Source organism: Fulmarus glacialis, unplaced genomic scaffold, assembly GCF_000690835.1.
Source record: "Fulmarus glacialis isolate BGI_N327 unplaced genomic scaffold, ASM69083v1 scaffold39065, whole genome shotgun sequence".
In the NCBI taxonomy this organism is placed as follows: domain Eukaryota; kingdom Metazoa; phylum Chordata; class Aves; order Procellariiformes; family Procellariidae; genus Fulmarus; species Fulmarus glacialis.
The window spans coordinates 35,197-51,664 of record NW_009211868.1 but is presented as its reverse complement, the minus strand read 5'-3'; the positions used below and the strand labels follow the sequence as shown (position 1 = coordinate 51,664).

General features: G+C 46.0%; 1 protein-coding gene across 1 annotated transcript in view; it reads right to left on the bottom strand.

The window, feature by feature from the left end:
- Window positions 1-416: 416 nt before the first annotated feature.
- LOC104076727 (breakpoint cluster region protein-like) overlaps window positions 417-16,468 on the bottom strand; it is a gene marked incomplete at its 3' end in the record, with an annotated part of 28,393 nt that continues 12,341 nt past the window's right edge. The window contains exons 5-6 of the mRNA XM_009577693.1: window positions 1,781-1,883; window positions 417-585 (exon numbers count right to left, since the gene is read on the bottom strand). Coding sequence (XP_009575988.1) covers window positions 417-585; window positions 1,781-1,883 — 272 coding nt within the window. The remainder of the gene's footprint in view (window positions 586-1,780; window positions 1,884-16,468) is intronic.

Below are 16,468 nucleotides of genomic sequence, written 5' to 3'. Positions count from 1 at the left end.
TGAACATGAGCAGGCAGTGTGCCCAGGTGTTCTAGAACAAAATACTGCTCTATTTTGTTTTATTTCAATTATTAAACTGTTTTTATCTCAACCCGGGTGTTTTCCTACTTGTGCCCTCCCGATTCTCTCCCCCATCCCACCGGAGGGGGGGGTGAGCGAGCGGCTGCGTGGGGTTAAACCACGACACCTCCTCATAGGACACCATCATTCAAGCCGTGCACTAGGACGAGCAACGATGGGCTACAGAGCATCTGGATATCACTGGTAACAGAGCTGCACCACAAGCCTCTGCTGAACAGTCTGTTTTAGCATGACTCCTCATGCTGTGCAGCTCTGGGAATGCTGCTTCTATCAGCACCTCATCTCAGCAGAGACACTGAGTCTGTACTTCGCATGGAGTGCTCAACCCCTTTTACCTTTTCACGCTGGATGTCATTCTTGATCTGGGATATCTTGATCTTCATGGCATCCAGTTCCTCATCAGGTACCAGTGGGATATTGGGCACTGCCTCAGACTCATCCACCATTTGGAAACTAAGGTCAGTGAGTGGGATGTACCATTTGCAGTCATATTGCTGGCTTTTTCTGAAAGACAGAAGGTCCAAACCTTTTACTATTACCGGTGTTTGGCAACACTCACTCTCCCTTCCCACAAGTCCTTCCCGACCATAGTGCATAAGATACAGAAAAGAGCACAACTTCACTGTGACTCCCATGTCTGGAAAAAGTCTGGTAAAGGGCTGCTTTCCAGCAAGAAAGCCTAGAAGGGCCAATAGCCAGTACAGCACATAACAAGGCAACTTACTTTGTTATCTAGTTCTTTTCATCCTAAGAAACCACAATGACCTTTTGCAAACCCTTTCAGTCCTGTGTGCTCTCCCTTTGAAGCCTCCGTAGAGTCAAAGTTCAAAAGCCATGCCATGCCTCTAACCTGGCTGCTATCTATGATCTAAACCCAGGTCTCTCCTGCCTGAGCTAGGAGGGCCAACTGGGGCAGGTGAGCCAATACGTATAAACCTCTGTGTAATCCAACCAGAAGAGAGAAACTACAGCTCGTAACTGCCATTCTCCAGTGATTTCACCAGGATCACCAGTTCACTTTTTTAATGTTTCATGTGATTTATTCCCTCTCCACCTCTACTGTCAGGAACATCCACTCTTGGGAATGTCCCATTCTTTTGAAGGTTTATTCCTCACAAGCATGTGCTTCAAAAGGGGCAGGGACAGCTTTTTGCTTGAGGAGGGCAAGAAGATGAGAGAGGTCTCCCCGAGCAGAACATTCATCAAATGAGGCAGGTTCCTTCCCCCTCATTTGTGAAAAATGTCAACAAAACTGTTTGTATAGCTGCACTTTGGGGCTGACACATAGTCTGTTTATTGTAGCTTTTCCATTTTTCTGCAGAACTGTTAGCTGGCTGTAGCTGCAAGGCCAAAATTAATAACCGTAGTAACAAAAGAAAGTGAAGAATGTCACCTATTAAAAGAAAGGGGAAGTAGAAAAATGAATGGCATTTGTCCAGAATACCAGCAGCTACAGCACATCCTATTTTCCTAGGAAGTCTCGGGGCAGGGGCGGGAGGAATTAACCTTTCCTGAGGGATCAGGACTTGGCTAAGGTCCTGATCATTCTGATCATGCTGATCATTCTTTGTCTAACTACATCTTGTGGATTATGGTTACCCAGGTCTGGGGTATTCATATTCAACTAAAATTGCTGGCTAAACCCAGGATTCTGCTGAAGCTGAGGTGCAAAGCACATAGTCCAGAAGGAAAACCTCACCCTCCAATCTGCTTCTTGAGTTTGGCACACAGGAACAGATCAGTAAAAAGAAAGACATGACGTAGCTTGCGAGCCCCCTCAACCAGCTCCACCATGAAACTGTCCTTCAGCAGCTGCCGGTGCTGGTGAAAAAACAGAAAAAATCTTTTCGTTAGTGCAATATGAGGCCCAGATTTGGCACTGGGGCAACACATTCCTTAGACATGACTCCTACCAGAGCCAATTCAGTAAATCGGTCTAATTCAGAAAAAAGAAAAAAGGCTATTAAATGTTCCTTGCTGTAAGCTCTGCTCCCTGCTGCTGCCCTCTCTCCCAGGGGCAGAAATGGCCGTGCACGTCCTTTATTATCTGGTTCTGGGTCAGACTTCAGGCTTCTCTCCATCACTTATTCCTGAGCCCAAGTGTAATTTATTGTGAGTCATTGCCCAGCTTCTGCGAACCCAAGGGCCAGAATCACTGACAGCACATCATCCCCTCACAAACCAGCAGAGAGCAGCAAACACCACTTTTCTTAGGAGTCACTTACCCAGCCATTCAGCTTAAGGTATCCCACCAGGGAGAAAAAGGAGCTAACACCTCCACTCCCCACTCACAACAGTAGTTTGTCAACATTAACAGCTGAATGCCATTGCTGCTTCTTTATTACAAGTGCTGTTAAGGGATAATTCCTGAACAAAACATGTATCTAGCAAACTTCTCAGTAGTCCCTTATCAGCCTGTGTTTAAATAGGACCGTCTCAATATGCCCCCACCCCATGCCTATTTAAATCTCTTTTATATATCATATAAACATTCCCCAAACCTAGAAGATGCAAAGAAGCTGCACAACCCTGATGCCTTTATTCCTGTTTCTAGTTCCAGTGAGCTTTACAACCTCCTAAATAAGAGGCACACATTGGTAGGCAGAAGCATCACTTTCCTAATTCCCTTATGGGGACTCCATAGTTGAAAGAAGACAAAAAGGCTGGAGCACTGGCACTGAGACAGATGGCTGTGTGCTGTTACCAGTGACCAAGCCAAGAATTTCAAGCCCTGCCCTACGCTCAGGCCTTCTGCTCTGATGTCAGGATCAATAGGACTCTGAGTGCACATCTGGAATAGATATCTCCCACTGATTTTTGAACAGAAGTCAGGGGTATTCAACTTTGGGCAAATTTTATTCCCACCAATATGTATAACTGTCAGTGTTGCCTTGCTTCACAGCCAGAACAAGCAGGAACCATCAGCTTCTCCACACAGGTACACTAAGGTACTTTTTCCTGACCCGTACTATTTCCTTGCTATTCCAGCTAAGAGGATGCTCCCCTGACACCAATGAGCGACACATTACACATACCATATATGCCTAGACAGCACCATGACTGGGGATAGGAGATATCTGCTAACACTGTCCAGCGCTAACCAACACCTCCCCCTGCTGTCTCACTGTCAGCCTTCTCCAGGCCCATGCTCGGGACTTGTCAGTACAATTCACTCCTGATCTGCAGTATCTCTGTGATCCCCATGCTGGGAAACGCGTACACAAAAATTGTCCATTTCCAAGAGGCAGCTGTGCTCAGCTATGCAGCCGTATGCAACAGGAAAGCAGTTAACCTGAGCAAGGTCAGGACATCTAAACCAGAATTGATGCCTCAGTTTCTCAGGTTACTCCCCACGGGTTTTGTTTGCTGCGTGACTTAACAAGCCCTGAACACATTTACTGCAGATGGTGTGGGAGTGCAAACCCCCACACTGCCTCTCCTTCCGCCTACCATTCTTCCCATCTTGGCTCTCCAAAATGAAAACAAACCACATCAGTCCTGAGCCCAGTAGGCATCATGGGAAGGAACACAAGGCAGAGAAATGCCCTTGCAGACATAATTCTTATTTCCACACATTGTGCTACAGCACCCTAAACTTCCTGACATGGACTAAGAGTCTGCATTTTCCTGTCTGCAGCTGCATTAGCACCACAGCTAGCTGTTAAATCATACATAGCAGTGTCAGCATCTCATCTTGGTGCTGCCTTCCATTACACAAAGGTCCTGAAAATCTGTGAGCAGCAGCAAAACCTGCATCTTTCCCATAGTGCCAGGAAGCAAGGCTGCTCCCTAGCAGACTGTTGCACCGTCTCTGGGCAGGAGTGCGTGGAGATCTGGTATCCAGCAGTGATTCAGGCTCAGAAAGGCCTGTACATATGTTAATGTTTATTTTTAGGTGGGCGTGATCCTCCTGGCTTCTCAGTGGTTTTGGAGAGAATGCCTGCCTGCATTAATGTCTCTGATGATGATGCGCACTTGTGCATGCCTCCCCCTCCTGCCTGGCGAACAAACCCCAGGTAGGAAACTAGAAACATTGAGCTTTAAAAATAAATAAATAAAAAGGAGGAGGTATGTTGTCAGTAGCAAAAACACTACACAGCTGCAAAGAATTTCATTTGGGAGCAATAATGAAGCAGGGAAAGATATTTTCTGAGCAAGCCAAAACCCTGATCTCAGCTTTCTAGATCTGATGCATATCAATTATGCTGCAAATCAGCTCAGCTCCTCTGGGGCAATGAGAATAGCTGCTTGTTGCCAGCTCAACCTCTGCTCATTGTTTGTAGGTGTAAAGATGTTCTCACAGCTCACTCATCTCTGCTACCCAGCCGGATGTGGCATGGTCCCTTCCCTACCTGGCAGGGACATGGCATGGTCCTGACGTGGCCTTCTGTCCCTCTCTGCCAGGCACTGCCAGTGTGTGAGATAGCCAAGACGCCAGCTCAGCACCCTGCCAAGAATTCCTAGCTGAAAAATACCCCAGGCTAGTCCAGAGCACAGACTCAGCACCCCATCCTGGGAAGATGTCTCTGGAGGCAGAGACAGGCCAACAACATGGCCAGCAATGTGTTTCTTCATAGCAAGGGAGGGCACAGGCCACTGAGAGCTGTCGGAGGACTGTGAAGGACTACTGCTCAGCCCTAAATCAGCCCTCTGGTTTTGGCAGTATTTCAGCACCATCATCTAGACCAGAGCATTTTGAAGACAAGCATGTCCTCAAGTGAAGGGGAAGCCCATACAGAGGCAGCAGTGACTAGAAGCCTTTGTGTCAGGCCTCCACGAAGTAAGAAAGGAAGAGCCCATCAGTATTCCCTGCAGCAAGGCTACAGACCTCCGCACATGGCCTGCCTGGTCCAACCAGGCCACCCCTTCTCCTGTCTTCTGAAGTTGCACCTAACCTGCTGCTGCACAGTCCTTGGCTTGTCACCGTCCAAGCAGACTTCCTCCAAGCAGCCATGTTCTCTGTCCCACACGTCCCCAAAACCCAAGCAGAAAGCTCAGCCATATGATGCCAAAACAGGGGTGTGATTCAACAGCCTTCATACTTCCCATCTGGGACTAAGGTACCAGTCATTTACACTGAGTTTATTTTGGCTAGCACTCCTGGGGACAAAATACCTGGACTGACATGAGACACAGTGCTACCATGAGGCAGCAAAAAGCCTTTGGCAGCATGATGTCCCACAAAGAGAGCTGGGTGGGAGGAAGACAAAGCTGTATTTCCTAAGCTTGACTGGAACAGAAGTAAAGAGGTGAAAGGGATGAATTCCAGTCAGCCACTCAGACGAAAACACTCTCTCCAGACCTTTCATTCTTCATATCTTCTCGCTCATGAGCTAGGTGGGAAGGTCTCCCTTCAGCAAGCAGCAGGGGTAAACTGCCACAAAAGCAACGAAGTATCTGGGGAGGAGAGGACAGGAGAAAACATTTGTGGATCAAGTCAGGAAATCTCTCCTCACAGGGGTGTGGAGCTTGATATTAGATCTAACTACCAGCTTCCCTCGGGAAAACAGGACTTGTATTAGGGTTGGGCACAACAGGCATGCCCCAGGCTGCTCAGCATCAGTGGAGCAGAGGAGGAGCACTTCCAGCAAAGGGTCACATCCCTGGTTGCAAATGATTCATCTTGCTGGGAGGGTTCAGCAGGTCAAAGGGAAACAATAAAATGATTTCCCAACTGGCTTACCAGATCCCTGCCAAACCCCACAGTGAAGGAGCGCAGCGCACCTTCCCAGACCTCCCGACATGAGTCAGGCCATCCTACCCCACCCTGGGGGAGCCAGTAACCCCCTCAGACAGGACTCCTGCCGGTCGGACACCTGTGCCACCTCAGCTCCACAGGCCTTCTCTAGCAGTTTGGGAACCAAAGCCCACTTTGGTCAACTCCTCCCCTCCCAGGGCCAGCAACAGCTATTCTTTGGTGGCCTCCTGTTAAACAGGGTCTCCTGAAACATGAGGTCTTTTGGTTGGGTGGTCCTGCTGTACATGACATACACTAGCCTGTATGTGGGAAACCATCTCTCTACCTTGTTTCCAAAGTTACTCTGTTTGCTAAGGTTACCAAAGGTGCTAAAGGTTTCCTAAAATACCCTGAAATGACATACAGAGTACAGAAACACCAAATAAACATCCAAGAAAACATAAGCTTAGGATCAGAGTGGCAGTACAGTGGCAGAGTGACCCCCTCTCTTTCACAGACAGCCCCACAGACCCAAGACTGTCAGGTGTACAGCACAGGAGCTCAGGTCAGCTATAGAAAGGTGTTCCAGGAGGCCTGGGGGAAAACTTCCTATTTTGTATCATAACAGAGTGAATTAGGATCATCTTTAATGTCTCAAACAGGGCCTGGGCTGACTGTTACCTTCAGTGGCTCTTGCAAAGCTGCTGTACTGGTGCAGTATAAGTCCCAAGTCTCCTTTCTAGGCCCTGCTTTCCTTTGCATATTTTTACCTGCTTCTTCTCCCACCCACACCAGTGCTCTGGACAAAAGAGCTCTCCCTGTACATCTTTCAGTGCTTGGAAATCCTCTTTGGATTGTCTATTGCTGTCCTCCTCCTCTTACCTCTGTCAGTGAGCATCTCCCCCTCCTCTGCTACCAATCTTACGACTACTTGTATGCTCATCTATTCATCCTACAGTGTTTTTGTGCTGTTTGCGTATGATAAATAAATCCTGCTGCTGTCATGTACTGTTTAACTCCAGGAAGTGTGTTAGAACACCAGCTTGTCTGAGACACATTACAAAAAGTGGAATTTAAAAATCTATTCATCCAGAACCACAGCTGTACAAAAGGCCGTCTCCTGACTTGTGTGCCGAGGAAAGAGCTCATCCGATGTGGTGACAGCAGAGGCCTGCAGCATGTGTGGGTGAGAGCCCCGGGAAGGACTGGAACATGTGTGATACAGGAGGAGGAGGGTAAAAGCAGGAGATGGGTATTGGCATATGTCAGTGAGGAAGAGGTGGTTTGGCTTTCTGTAGAGCGTAGGAAGAAAATGATTCCTTGTGTGTGTGCTTGTGTTGCAAGACCAGCATTGCAGAATAAAGGGATACTCTGCCCAGGGAGCTAAACTGGCTGCTCTTTGAGCATTTTAATAGCCTTTCTTTTTTCTTTCCAAAGCTCCTGTGACCAGGAGCTCTCTGAATCCAGCTGTAAGATAGAGTGTGAAGCATCGAAGATCATTTTTGAGTGCTCTATTGCCAACATCTGCCCAAGGCCTCCAGAAGCAGTAGGCACCAGGCCTCAAGCTGTGCGTGGCTGCCTGCGTCTGAGCTTAGCTCCCAGCTTTTCAAAGGCTTTAGTTTGCACTTCCGCTCCCTTGCAGATGTCCTTTGTCCTTTCTCTTCCCTAGCACACTTGGTCTCTACCAAGTTAAATGGGAGCCTAAGGCAATGATATCCAGTCCCTTGACTGCAGTTTAAAACCACATTTAGAAACATGGTAGAGCAGCTTGCCAAGCAGCCTCTTCTCTCCAGGGCAAGGGAAAAGGTGTACAGTAGCATAAGTTGATCCAACTTGTGACCTAGTGGGCTTGATCCCATAAGGAACTGCCTGTCAGCCCTCTTGTGTCTGTACTGGTGCTGATGAGACCAGACACTAAGCCACTCAGCCAGCAGAGTGACCTAAAACTCAAAAAGGCTTTGTTTTTAGGCAACTCCATTCCTCCATGCCACTGTGGGATCACACAAATACCAGTGTGAACAGTGCAGGTGGGACTGCACGGCCAGGTGCAAGGCAGAATGGCAGCCACCACTACTCAGGTTGGTCTGAACTGCCCTGAAACAACATCCTGCAAAGAGCATTAGACGCACAAGAAATGAACCACCATCTCCCAAATGAACTCTGCAATTTTTTGCAGTTTCATTAATTCCTGCTTTACAAGAATGGACTGAATTAGCTGGAAACACAAGCCTTTACTTCTAGCAGGGAAAGATGACACAAGCTCTACAGTCATTTGCATCCAGGCTTAGTTAAAAAAAAAAACATTCAGTCCATATAGCTGCTCTGTTAATAAGACTAGAAAGGTTATTACTCCCTTGCTTCTGGCACATAATAGTGGCACATCCTTCACCTCAAAGCATTCGTTTTCCTGCTTCCCCAAGGGACCATCCCCAGTAGAACCTTAAACAGGTTCCCTATTTAAGCCAAGAGGATAGTGGTGAAGAAGGATCAGCGGTGAGCAAATAAGATGGTCCTAAGGGGTGGAAGATTCTCCACCACTCGCATTCTGAGTCAGAAGGTACAGTGCTACTCAGACCCCCTTTTCCTCTATGCATTTGTCTGGTTATTTAGAGGGTTGGCAAAGTGGATACCTGCAGATAATCCATCAAAAAAAGTAAAAAAGTAAAACCACAAAAGTAGAAAGATGAGAAGAAAAGGAGGGAAGAAGAGAATGTGGCAGATCAGGCTGAATGGAAATAGACCCAAAAGCCCAGATAAGCCCTCCTGGCTCCCCTATGTTGCCAGGCTGGGGCTGGTGCTCTCCTGACTCTCTGTACCGCAGCCCTCAGCAAACCACAAGGCAGAGAAGATTAGCCTGGCAGGCAGCAAAGACCAAACTATGTATTTGTAGGCTTAACCCACCAATACTGCCTTCCCTGTTGTAGCCCTTTCTGTCCCTCTGGTGAATGGTTTTACTCCCTTTGTTCCCATCTCCCTGAACTACCTGAAATACTCATTCAGCCCAGCAAATTAAACCAGGTCCATGCATCACAGAAAACTTTCAGTTTATATGCATAAGTCTAGAATTAGAAAAAAAGTCTACTGAGCCAAGCAGAACCAGGGGGCTGGCATGCAGGAAGGACACCTGACATCACACAGGAAGACAGCAGGCAGGTCAGACTGAGTCAATGCTCCCAGAGCTGGGAATCACCTTCTGCAAAGGGAGGAATACTGTGCTGATAAGCCTGCACTCCTGACCTGCACTCATCTCCTTAGCAGCCTGTCACTAGGGAGATTAAAAACTGGCTGCTTTCCCCAGTTCAAAGCAATCCTGAAAAAAAAGAGCTGGAGCAAGAGGCTGGCAGAGGAGATTTGACTCCTCCCCACAACGCACTCAAAGGGGAAAAATATTCCACATAAAAGGCAAGGACTGGGGAAAAAAGATAACTGAGATCAGCACCTAAGCCATACATTAGGGGAAAGGGCTGTCTTCCCTCCTTCCTTTCCACCAAGGAAATTTCAATGGGAGGAAAACAAATAATGAAAAAAGCCATCAAAGCAAGCTGGTGATTCATTAAAATAAAAAATGTATTATGCATTGAGAGCAGTCAATTAGGAGATGCAAACCGCACACTGTCCTGTCACCCTAGGGGAAGCACAAGCAAGGTGAGTGGGAGGAAAGGACAAGTAGAAAAGGAAAGATTTACAGTCATAAACAAAACCCAGCTATGACCCCAAGCTGAGTAGCTTGTAGGAAGGAGCAGCCATCACTAACCCACACGTAGTGGCTGGGAGCAGACTTGTGTCTCTGGATTACTATGCAGAGAGCAAACATACCTACTCTTTAGACACAGAGCAGTGCCAACTGGGGCATTACTGCTTTGAAAAAAGTGGGATATTGGTGCCAAATGACTGAAGAAAGTATCCACCATCAGATCCCCAGAGTGGAACGCAAACTCAGGGAAGCATCAGAAGCAAGTCCTTTTCTTCCCTGGGCTCAGTGCAAGCTGTGTGCAGTGAGGGAGAGCGCAAAGGGTTCCCAGTCCCCTCCAGCACACCCACAGCCCTCGCCTTGGGTATGTCCTCTTCTTTCTCTCCCCACATCACACATGGAGACACTGCAGGACCAGTGAGAGTGTGAACAGGCCTGCTGAGCCCAATCATGACAAGCCTCACCTTCCTGCTTTCTAAGATCTGACAAATACACCACTCCGAAAAGAGATCATCAGGATCATCCTCCTGAGCCTGCCCCTCTGCCTGGGCTCTGGCACCTCATTAGGATTCTGCATGACACTTTTCAAAGCCTGCATCCCTCATTGAGATGCTGACAGACAACGGGAGAACACAAAATGCCCCCTCCCCTGCGAGGGGGCATTCTAGCCTGCGATTTCTGCTACGACTCAATCAGCATCCACTTTAATGAGCCCATCTACTACCGCTGAGGCCCTGGTGACTGATGTCTGAGCTTCTACCTCAGCCTCCAATTGTTCAGCCCCTCCTCTTCTTCCGTCAGTTGCAGACTTCCTCAGTTGACAAAATGAGACAATGAGCAAGACTTGCAGGACAAAGTGCACCAAATTCCCAGCACTGCAGCTTCTAGCAAATCTTTGTCAGCTGAAAATCAGTTTAAAAGCAAGGATGTTTAGCTGACAGGATTTGGGAATGCATCATGAAGGTTCATGGTATCTTAACAATCTCCTGGGCTTTGTAGGAGGTGTTTTTGTACAGGGTGATTTGGATCACTTTTGATCAGCCAGTGTCTCTGGCATGCTGCCACAATTCCTCTTACACATATACTATCTGAGCTGCACCTTTCTTTTGTCCAATCTCCAACACCCTTCTCTCTCTTAACACTTCTGTCAGTCCTGGCCTTTCCTCATCAGGAAGGACTGAACTGCTTTCTAATGAAATTACGAGGCAGATGAATCAAGCCCATTGAGGCATGCAGGACTTTACCGTTGTGTAGCTCTATGCCCTCCTTACACAACATTGCATGCAGGTAAAGGAACTGCACATCTTAGAACTTTCTGGGTGTAGTCCAGCTCCTAGCAGAGCTCAGAAGAGTTATATTACACCCTTAGGAGTCAATCACCTCCCTTAGCTTTCCCAAGCCAGTCCATTTGTTTTGCTTCCTAGTCCCATTTACAACAGTCTTCTTTAGAATGAGGATGCAAAAAATGAGTTTTATGGCGAGAATGAAGACTCTGGAAAACAGCTGTTCCTAATCTTTTATGATTTCTGATGTTTCCTCACCTTTTTCTCCTCCCAGGCTTCCTGTTTGGTTTCAATTTGCAGGTAAAATACAAATCCATTTAGTGCATAGCAATATGCATCACAGAAATTATGTATGACAAACATGATTATAACAATGCTAAGGACAAAACTCTAATTATACTTTTCCTCTGGGTTTTCAAACTGTTTTCCGAACAGAAAACAGAGAGGAGCTGTACCACATCCTTTAGAGAACAAGGACACTGCATAAACTGTATCCTAGCAACAAACAAATTAATAGCGTAACTTCCTAGTCCGCTCTACAGAAAAGGCACAACCAGTATTTAGAAACTGAGAAAATAACGAAAGCAGGAAGACTCACCTCCCCCTTCTTTACAGTCATGGACTGCCGACGAGGAGTGATCTCCTCATTGATACTGGAGAGGAAGTTCTGCGAGATCCGCAGAGCATCCTGCAGGAGTGGATGATCAGGGTGGCTCACTGGAGTGTGCTTGAGCAAATCCTGACACCAGGAACACAAAGAAAGAACAGAACCATGAGCAGCACTGGAAAGCAGAAGGGTCTGAGGGCCCCTAACTAGAGCTATAGGACAAGATGCTCAAGCTTCTTACAGATTAGAGCAAGGCTTTATCTCTAGAGGAAGAGCATAATACTCTGCACTTCTTGGTAACACCACTGAAGAGGTAGCAAGGTCCTACCTATGGACTCCCTCCCCTCAGTGTAAAGGGAAGAGACTCTTATGCAGCATGACTCTTTTGCAATTTTGCAGCTCCATGGAAAATTTGAAGGGCAAAGAAAATAGGAAAGGGGCCTAAAGTTTGAAAACTACCCTTTAGATACTTACATGCAGGACAAGTGTGCTGCGAGTCACTCGATCCACTGGCTTGTATAATAGAGCTGTGAAAAAAAAGCAGCAGGAACATAAGGAAGAGGTACCTAAATTCAGCCCCTACAGAGCAACTTGTCCAATGCAAACTGAATATACAGGCACAGGTTTATCAACCAACGAGCTACTGGAAAATTCCCTTCTTTAAGGTTAAGGTGCTGCACAGCCAATAAAACACACAGAGGAAATAAACATGCTCCACAGCAAACAGATGCCCACTTGTGAGCACGCCCTGCCAGACACTGGATGAGGAGCACACAAGGTAGTACAGAACAACTGCACGCAGCATGGCACACTTCCGACAATTCCCTGGCATCCTGCCTGGTCCCACAAGTCAGAATCGGGCCTTGCACTCTTAAGGATGCCAAGGAGGTCCCTGAAAGGTTGGCAGTGCATCCCTCCTTCTGGAGTTCAGCAAGACATGTTGACCGCTTCCAAATCCTGATAATAGGCAAAAACAGGAAGGGGATTGGCTTTTTTATTAGCGAGTATGGAAGTTTCTTGTAACATGGGTTGTCTTCTACTTACGTGCATATAGAGACAAGCACCATGGAACCTGATCTTGACCAGGCTCTCTAGATGCTACCATAGGGCAAAACCCATGTAACTATAACTGCTAAGATTGAGTTTGTGCTATCACCAGGTAGCAGATGTTCTCTTAAAATCACAGCAGTCCTTTGGTTGGCCTGGTTTTGCCCAAGGGACTGACGAGGTTTTAAGCTGGGCAGGGGCTTCCCCACAGATGCATGCAGCTTAATATGCATGAGCTCTGCTACTTAGCAAAAGGGAACTGATTTCCCAGGTAGAGCCAGCAGAGACTCCATAACCTTCCAGCATTTAAAAAGAAAAAGGCAGAGTGGAGATTTGGCAAGAGCCTCCACACAATCCTGACAAACCACAGTCTCCTCTGCATGGATCACTCACTTTCCAAGGAATTTTTCGTCGTCTGATCTTTAGATTCCTTTGTGCTTCTAGCCTTTAGATTCTAAAAGAAAAAGAAAACCCATGTAGCACACAGTCAATCACCTTGAAATATCACATGGGAATGTAAGAGACTATCTGCTCCTCCAAGGGAGGGCCTAAGTGTGAATGGAGGACAGCCCCATCACAGTTCAAGTCAGTGAAGGAAAAATCTGCTTCCCTTCTTGGTAAATCCACCATTGCCATGTCACAGGCACCCACACATCTCAAATATTAAGTAATTTTCTTAGGAGTGCATGTCAATAGAGATGCAGCAAAGCAGGGAACCACCTATAGTGACAGGGATGGTGGAGTTTTTAAATCACCTGCAGGAGAAAGACATGTCCATAAGGATGCAGCCTTGTCACAGCACGTGTACACCACCAATAAATAAAGTACAGGATTGGGATTCAGTACCCCCAGGTTATACTTCCGTATACTTCCTTGGACAAGTCAGCTCTCTTTCATGGCAGAAAAGGAACAATGCCTGTGACTCTTCTTTTTGCACATGGACTGTGAAGCTACATGCATTAATGTGATGAGCTCTGAAATCCTCACCAGGGCACAAATGCAAAAGTATCATCACCATAATTCCAAATACAGTAGATACTAGCATGGTTTCAGAATTATCCTTCAGAAAACAGCAAAACCAAGGGATCACATTTGCACAGAGCCCAGGACCCTGGGGCCTTAATCTCTATTCTGTCTTCTAGGGACTACGATAATACTATCTATACATATTACTATCAATAAATTGGAAAGTCCATGAAATGCATTTTAGTACTGAAAGAAAAGTAAGCACAGGGGAAGCTACTTTACTGATGAGTTAACACCACTAGAGCACAGAAGTGATCAGGCAAAGGACCAGAACCTGATGGAAACCCTCAAGAAAGGAGAGAATAGAAGACATATAGCGCTCTGGTGAGTAGTACAGCAGGTCCCAAAAGGCAAGCCTTGCTTCCTTCGCTTCACAGAGGGAACATGTTGTATTTTATCTCTTTATCATAAAAATCTAAAGGGACATGCAATATTGAATGTACTTAGGATTTTTTTCAGAGCAATAAATGCCCCCAGTATTATTCAGCTCTAATTGTTTATCTGCTTGTTTTTAAGGACACAGATGAGACATTCATGTTTTCTTCGCAACTGAGTTCTTCAAGATATAATCACCGCAATAAAAAGAACCAATGAGACCACGCACTGCAGGCAAAGCTGGTGGCCTGGGAAGCCTGAAAAAGTATTCAAAATGCTTTGACACAAGGTATGCCTCCTAAAGAGAGGAAATCAGAGCAGCCCAATGAATAATATTATAGATTACGGTTGACATGTTTGCCTTTTTAAACAGACAGCTACCCTCTCCTCCTCTCCACGCCAGTGAAGCCCACAATTCCAGTGACAGCCATAATGCAAGCCATTAAGGATGGCTTTTTACACCACATCATCATTAGCAATAGAAACATTTGAGGAACTCAAATACAGCTTTCCCTTCTAGAAATGCATGAAGGTGGCACAGAGCTGAGAAGTTCAAAGCAATGCCAGTTTCTACAAGATTCCCTGGGTGGGGACAGCACATAAAGGCTGTCTGTGTGATAACCTCTATTAGCCCGAAGTATAAATCGCTGTAAGAACATGCGCTGAAGCAGTGAGTCTACAGGAGCTCACAACTCCTCCAGAAGTCAGGGCTTCTTGGATAGATACTTGGAGGATAGACAGGAGTGACATCGCAGGGTATTAGTCAGATCCAGACGGCTCGTGTGTCTGAATACCATGACATTACCTCAGAGATTTCAGCAAACTGAGCATTGGCTTGGCAGCATTTCTCTGCTGTCTCCATAGCAACTTCATAGTTATCCACAAAGGCCCGGTACACTCCCAGCTGGCTGGCCTGCAGGAAGCAAAACAAAATAAAATAAACGCTGGGGAAGAAGACAGTTTGGGGTGGCCAGCCTCAGTATCTAATGATCAGGTCATGTTCCTTCATGCCAAAGAATCGCAGGGAATGCTGAGCAGGCCCAGAAAAACATTTCTGACCTCTCAGCTTTGCTTAACCAGCACAGATGCTCCCATGCACCCAGTTACATCTATGCTGAACAAGTTCACTTGTGGTGGATGTGGAAGCCTGCAAGAATGACACATACTTATTACTGCCATCTATTTTTCCCTTCTGAACTGCCAGATTAGTATCTATTAATATTTTAGCTCATTGATGTAACTGGAGCTGCTGGCTATTTGCCACAAAATATGAATCAGACAGGAATGATTCAGCCCAACAGAACAAATGTGACCCCAGTAAGCTACTTGTTGGCTTTTGCAAGATGGACACACTAAATCAAACCCAGATATTAACCCATACCTGCAGTGAACATCGTTATAAGGGCAGCAGAGTGCTGAAAATACAGAAGAGAGATCCAGAGCACAACCTATTTGGAAGGCAGTAACTGCAGCACTAGGTGACAGAAAATGGCAGTTTTTCCAGCAGAAGAAATATGCAGTTGGTCCAGAAGAAGATGGAGCAGGCCTCAGCGAGCAGTAATAGCCAATTATTATCACTGAGTCTTAGCACTGATGCCGTTTGCTGACTTCGGAATTGCAGCCATATTCATGCCAGAGAACATAAGATTCAGCTCAGGAAATCCCTGGGTAGCTTCCAAGCTTGTCTGAATTGCAGAGCTGGTTTTGTATTGCAGAGCTGCACAGGCTGTGCTGTAAACACCTCAGCAGCTTGAACATGCTTGCAAGTGCATGGTCAGTAATGAGCCAACAGGTGGAGTGCTGTAAAGGGCTCCATTAAAGAGAAATTTGTTATCAGAAGAGCTTGCACTTACCTTATTATTTCTGCAACTTCCCTGACACTTCTGCCCAAGACGTGCAACAGGCAGAGCAGTTAACTTTCCCACAGACAGTGCTCTTTTCCTCTCCTGCTCTGTCATAATCATTGTGTTCCCCATTCTCTATGGAGCTTTGTGCAAGAGATGATGGAAAAGAAAAAGCCACTCTCAGGAGAACATTCCCTGCACAAATTTCTTTAGCTAACAGAGGCTAAGAAACAGTGAGCTATTTCCTAGGGCACATTTTACTGAAAGATTAGGAACCACTCTCAACCCTCATACAAAATAACACGGTTATTACTGAAGCTGAAGGAAACTGTGCTCACTTATGCCGGGGATGACCTGGCCCCAGCAGTGTGAAGAGAATAAAATCTGTATTGCACAATTCTGTGAAGAAGTTGCTGTCAGAGTTACTGATCATTTGCAGGGCTTATGACATTCAGGTTTGGATGATGCCAGCTAACATGGCAGAGCTTTAAAGTTTCTCCATTCCTGTGTGGCTCTTTCATTTCCTGCTACTCCTGAAGAGTCTTTCTAAGCTTTTGTTTTCCTCCTCTAAACATGCCATCATGAAAACATCTTTTTCATTAAAAACTGAGCTTCCAATCAAAGCAATAATGCTCACACATAGTTTTCATGCTGGTTTAAGTTTTCTCTTTTTCAATTAAAAAGAACACACTGAAAATTAAACATGCTTTGGTAGAAATAATTAGCTTTTGGTTAAAATTTTTTCCATTCCTGAAAACTACCAGTGATAATATTTGCTAAATATTTCTTCACTTCTAAAAACAGTTCTAAAGTGTTTCCTTTTTAGTTATAAAAATA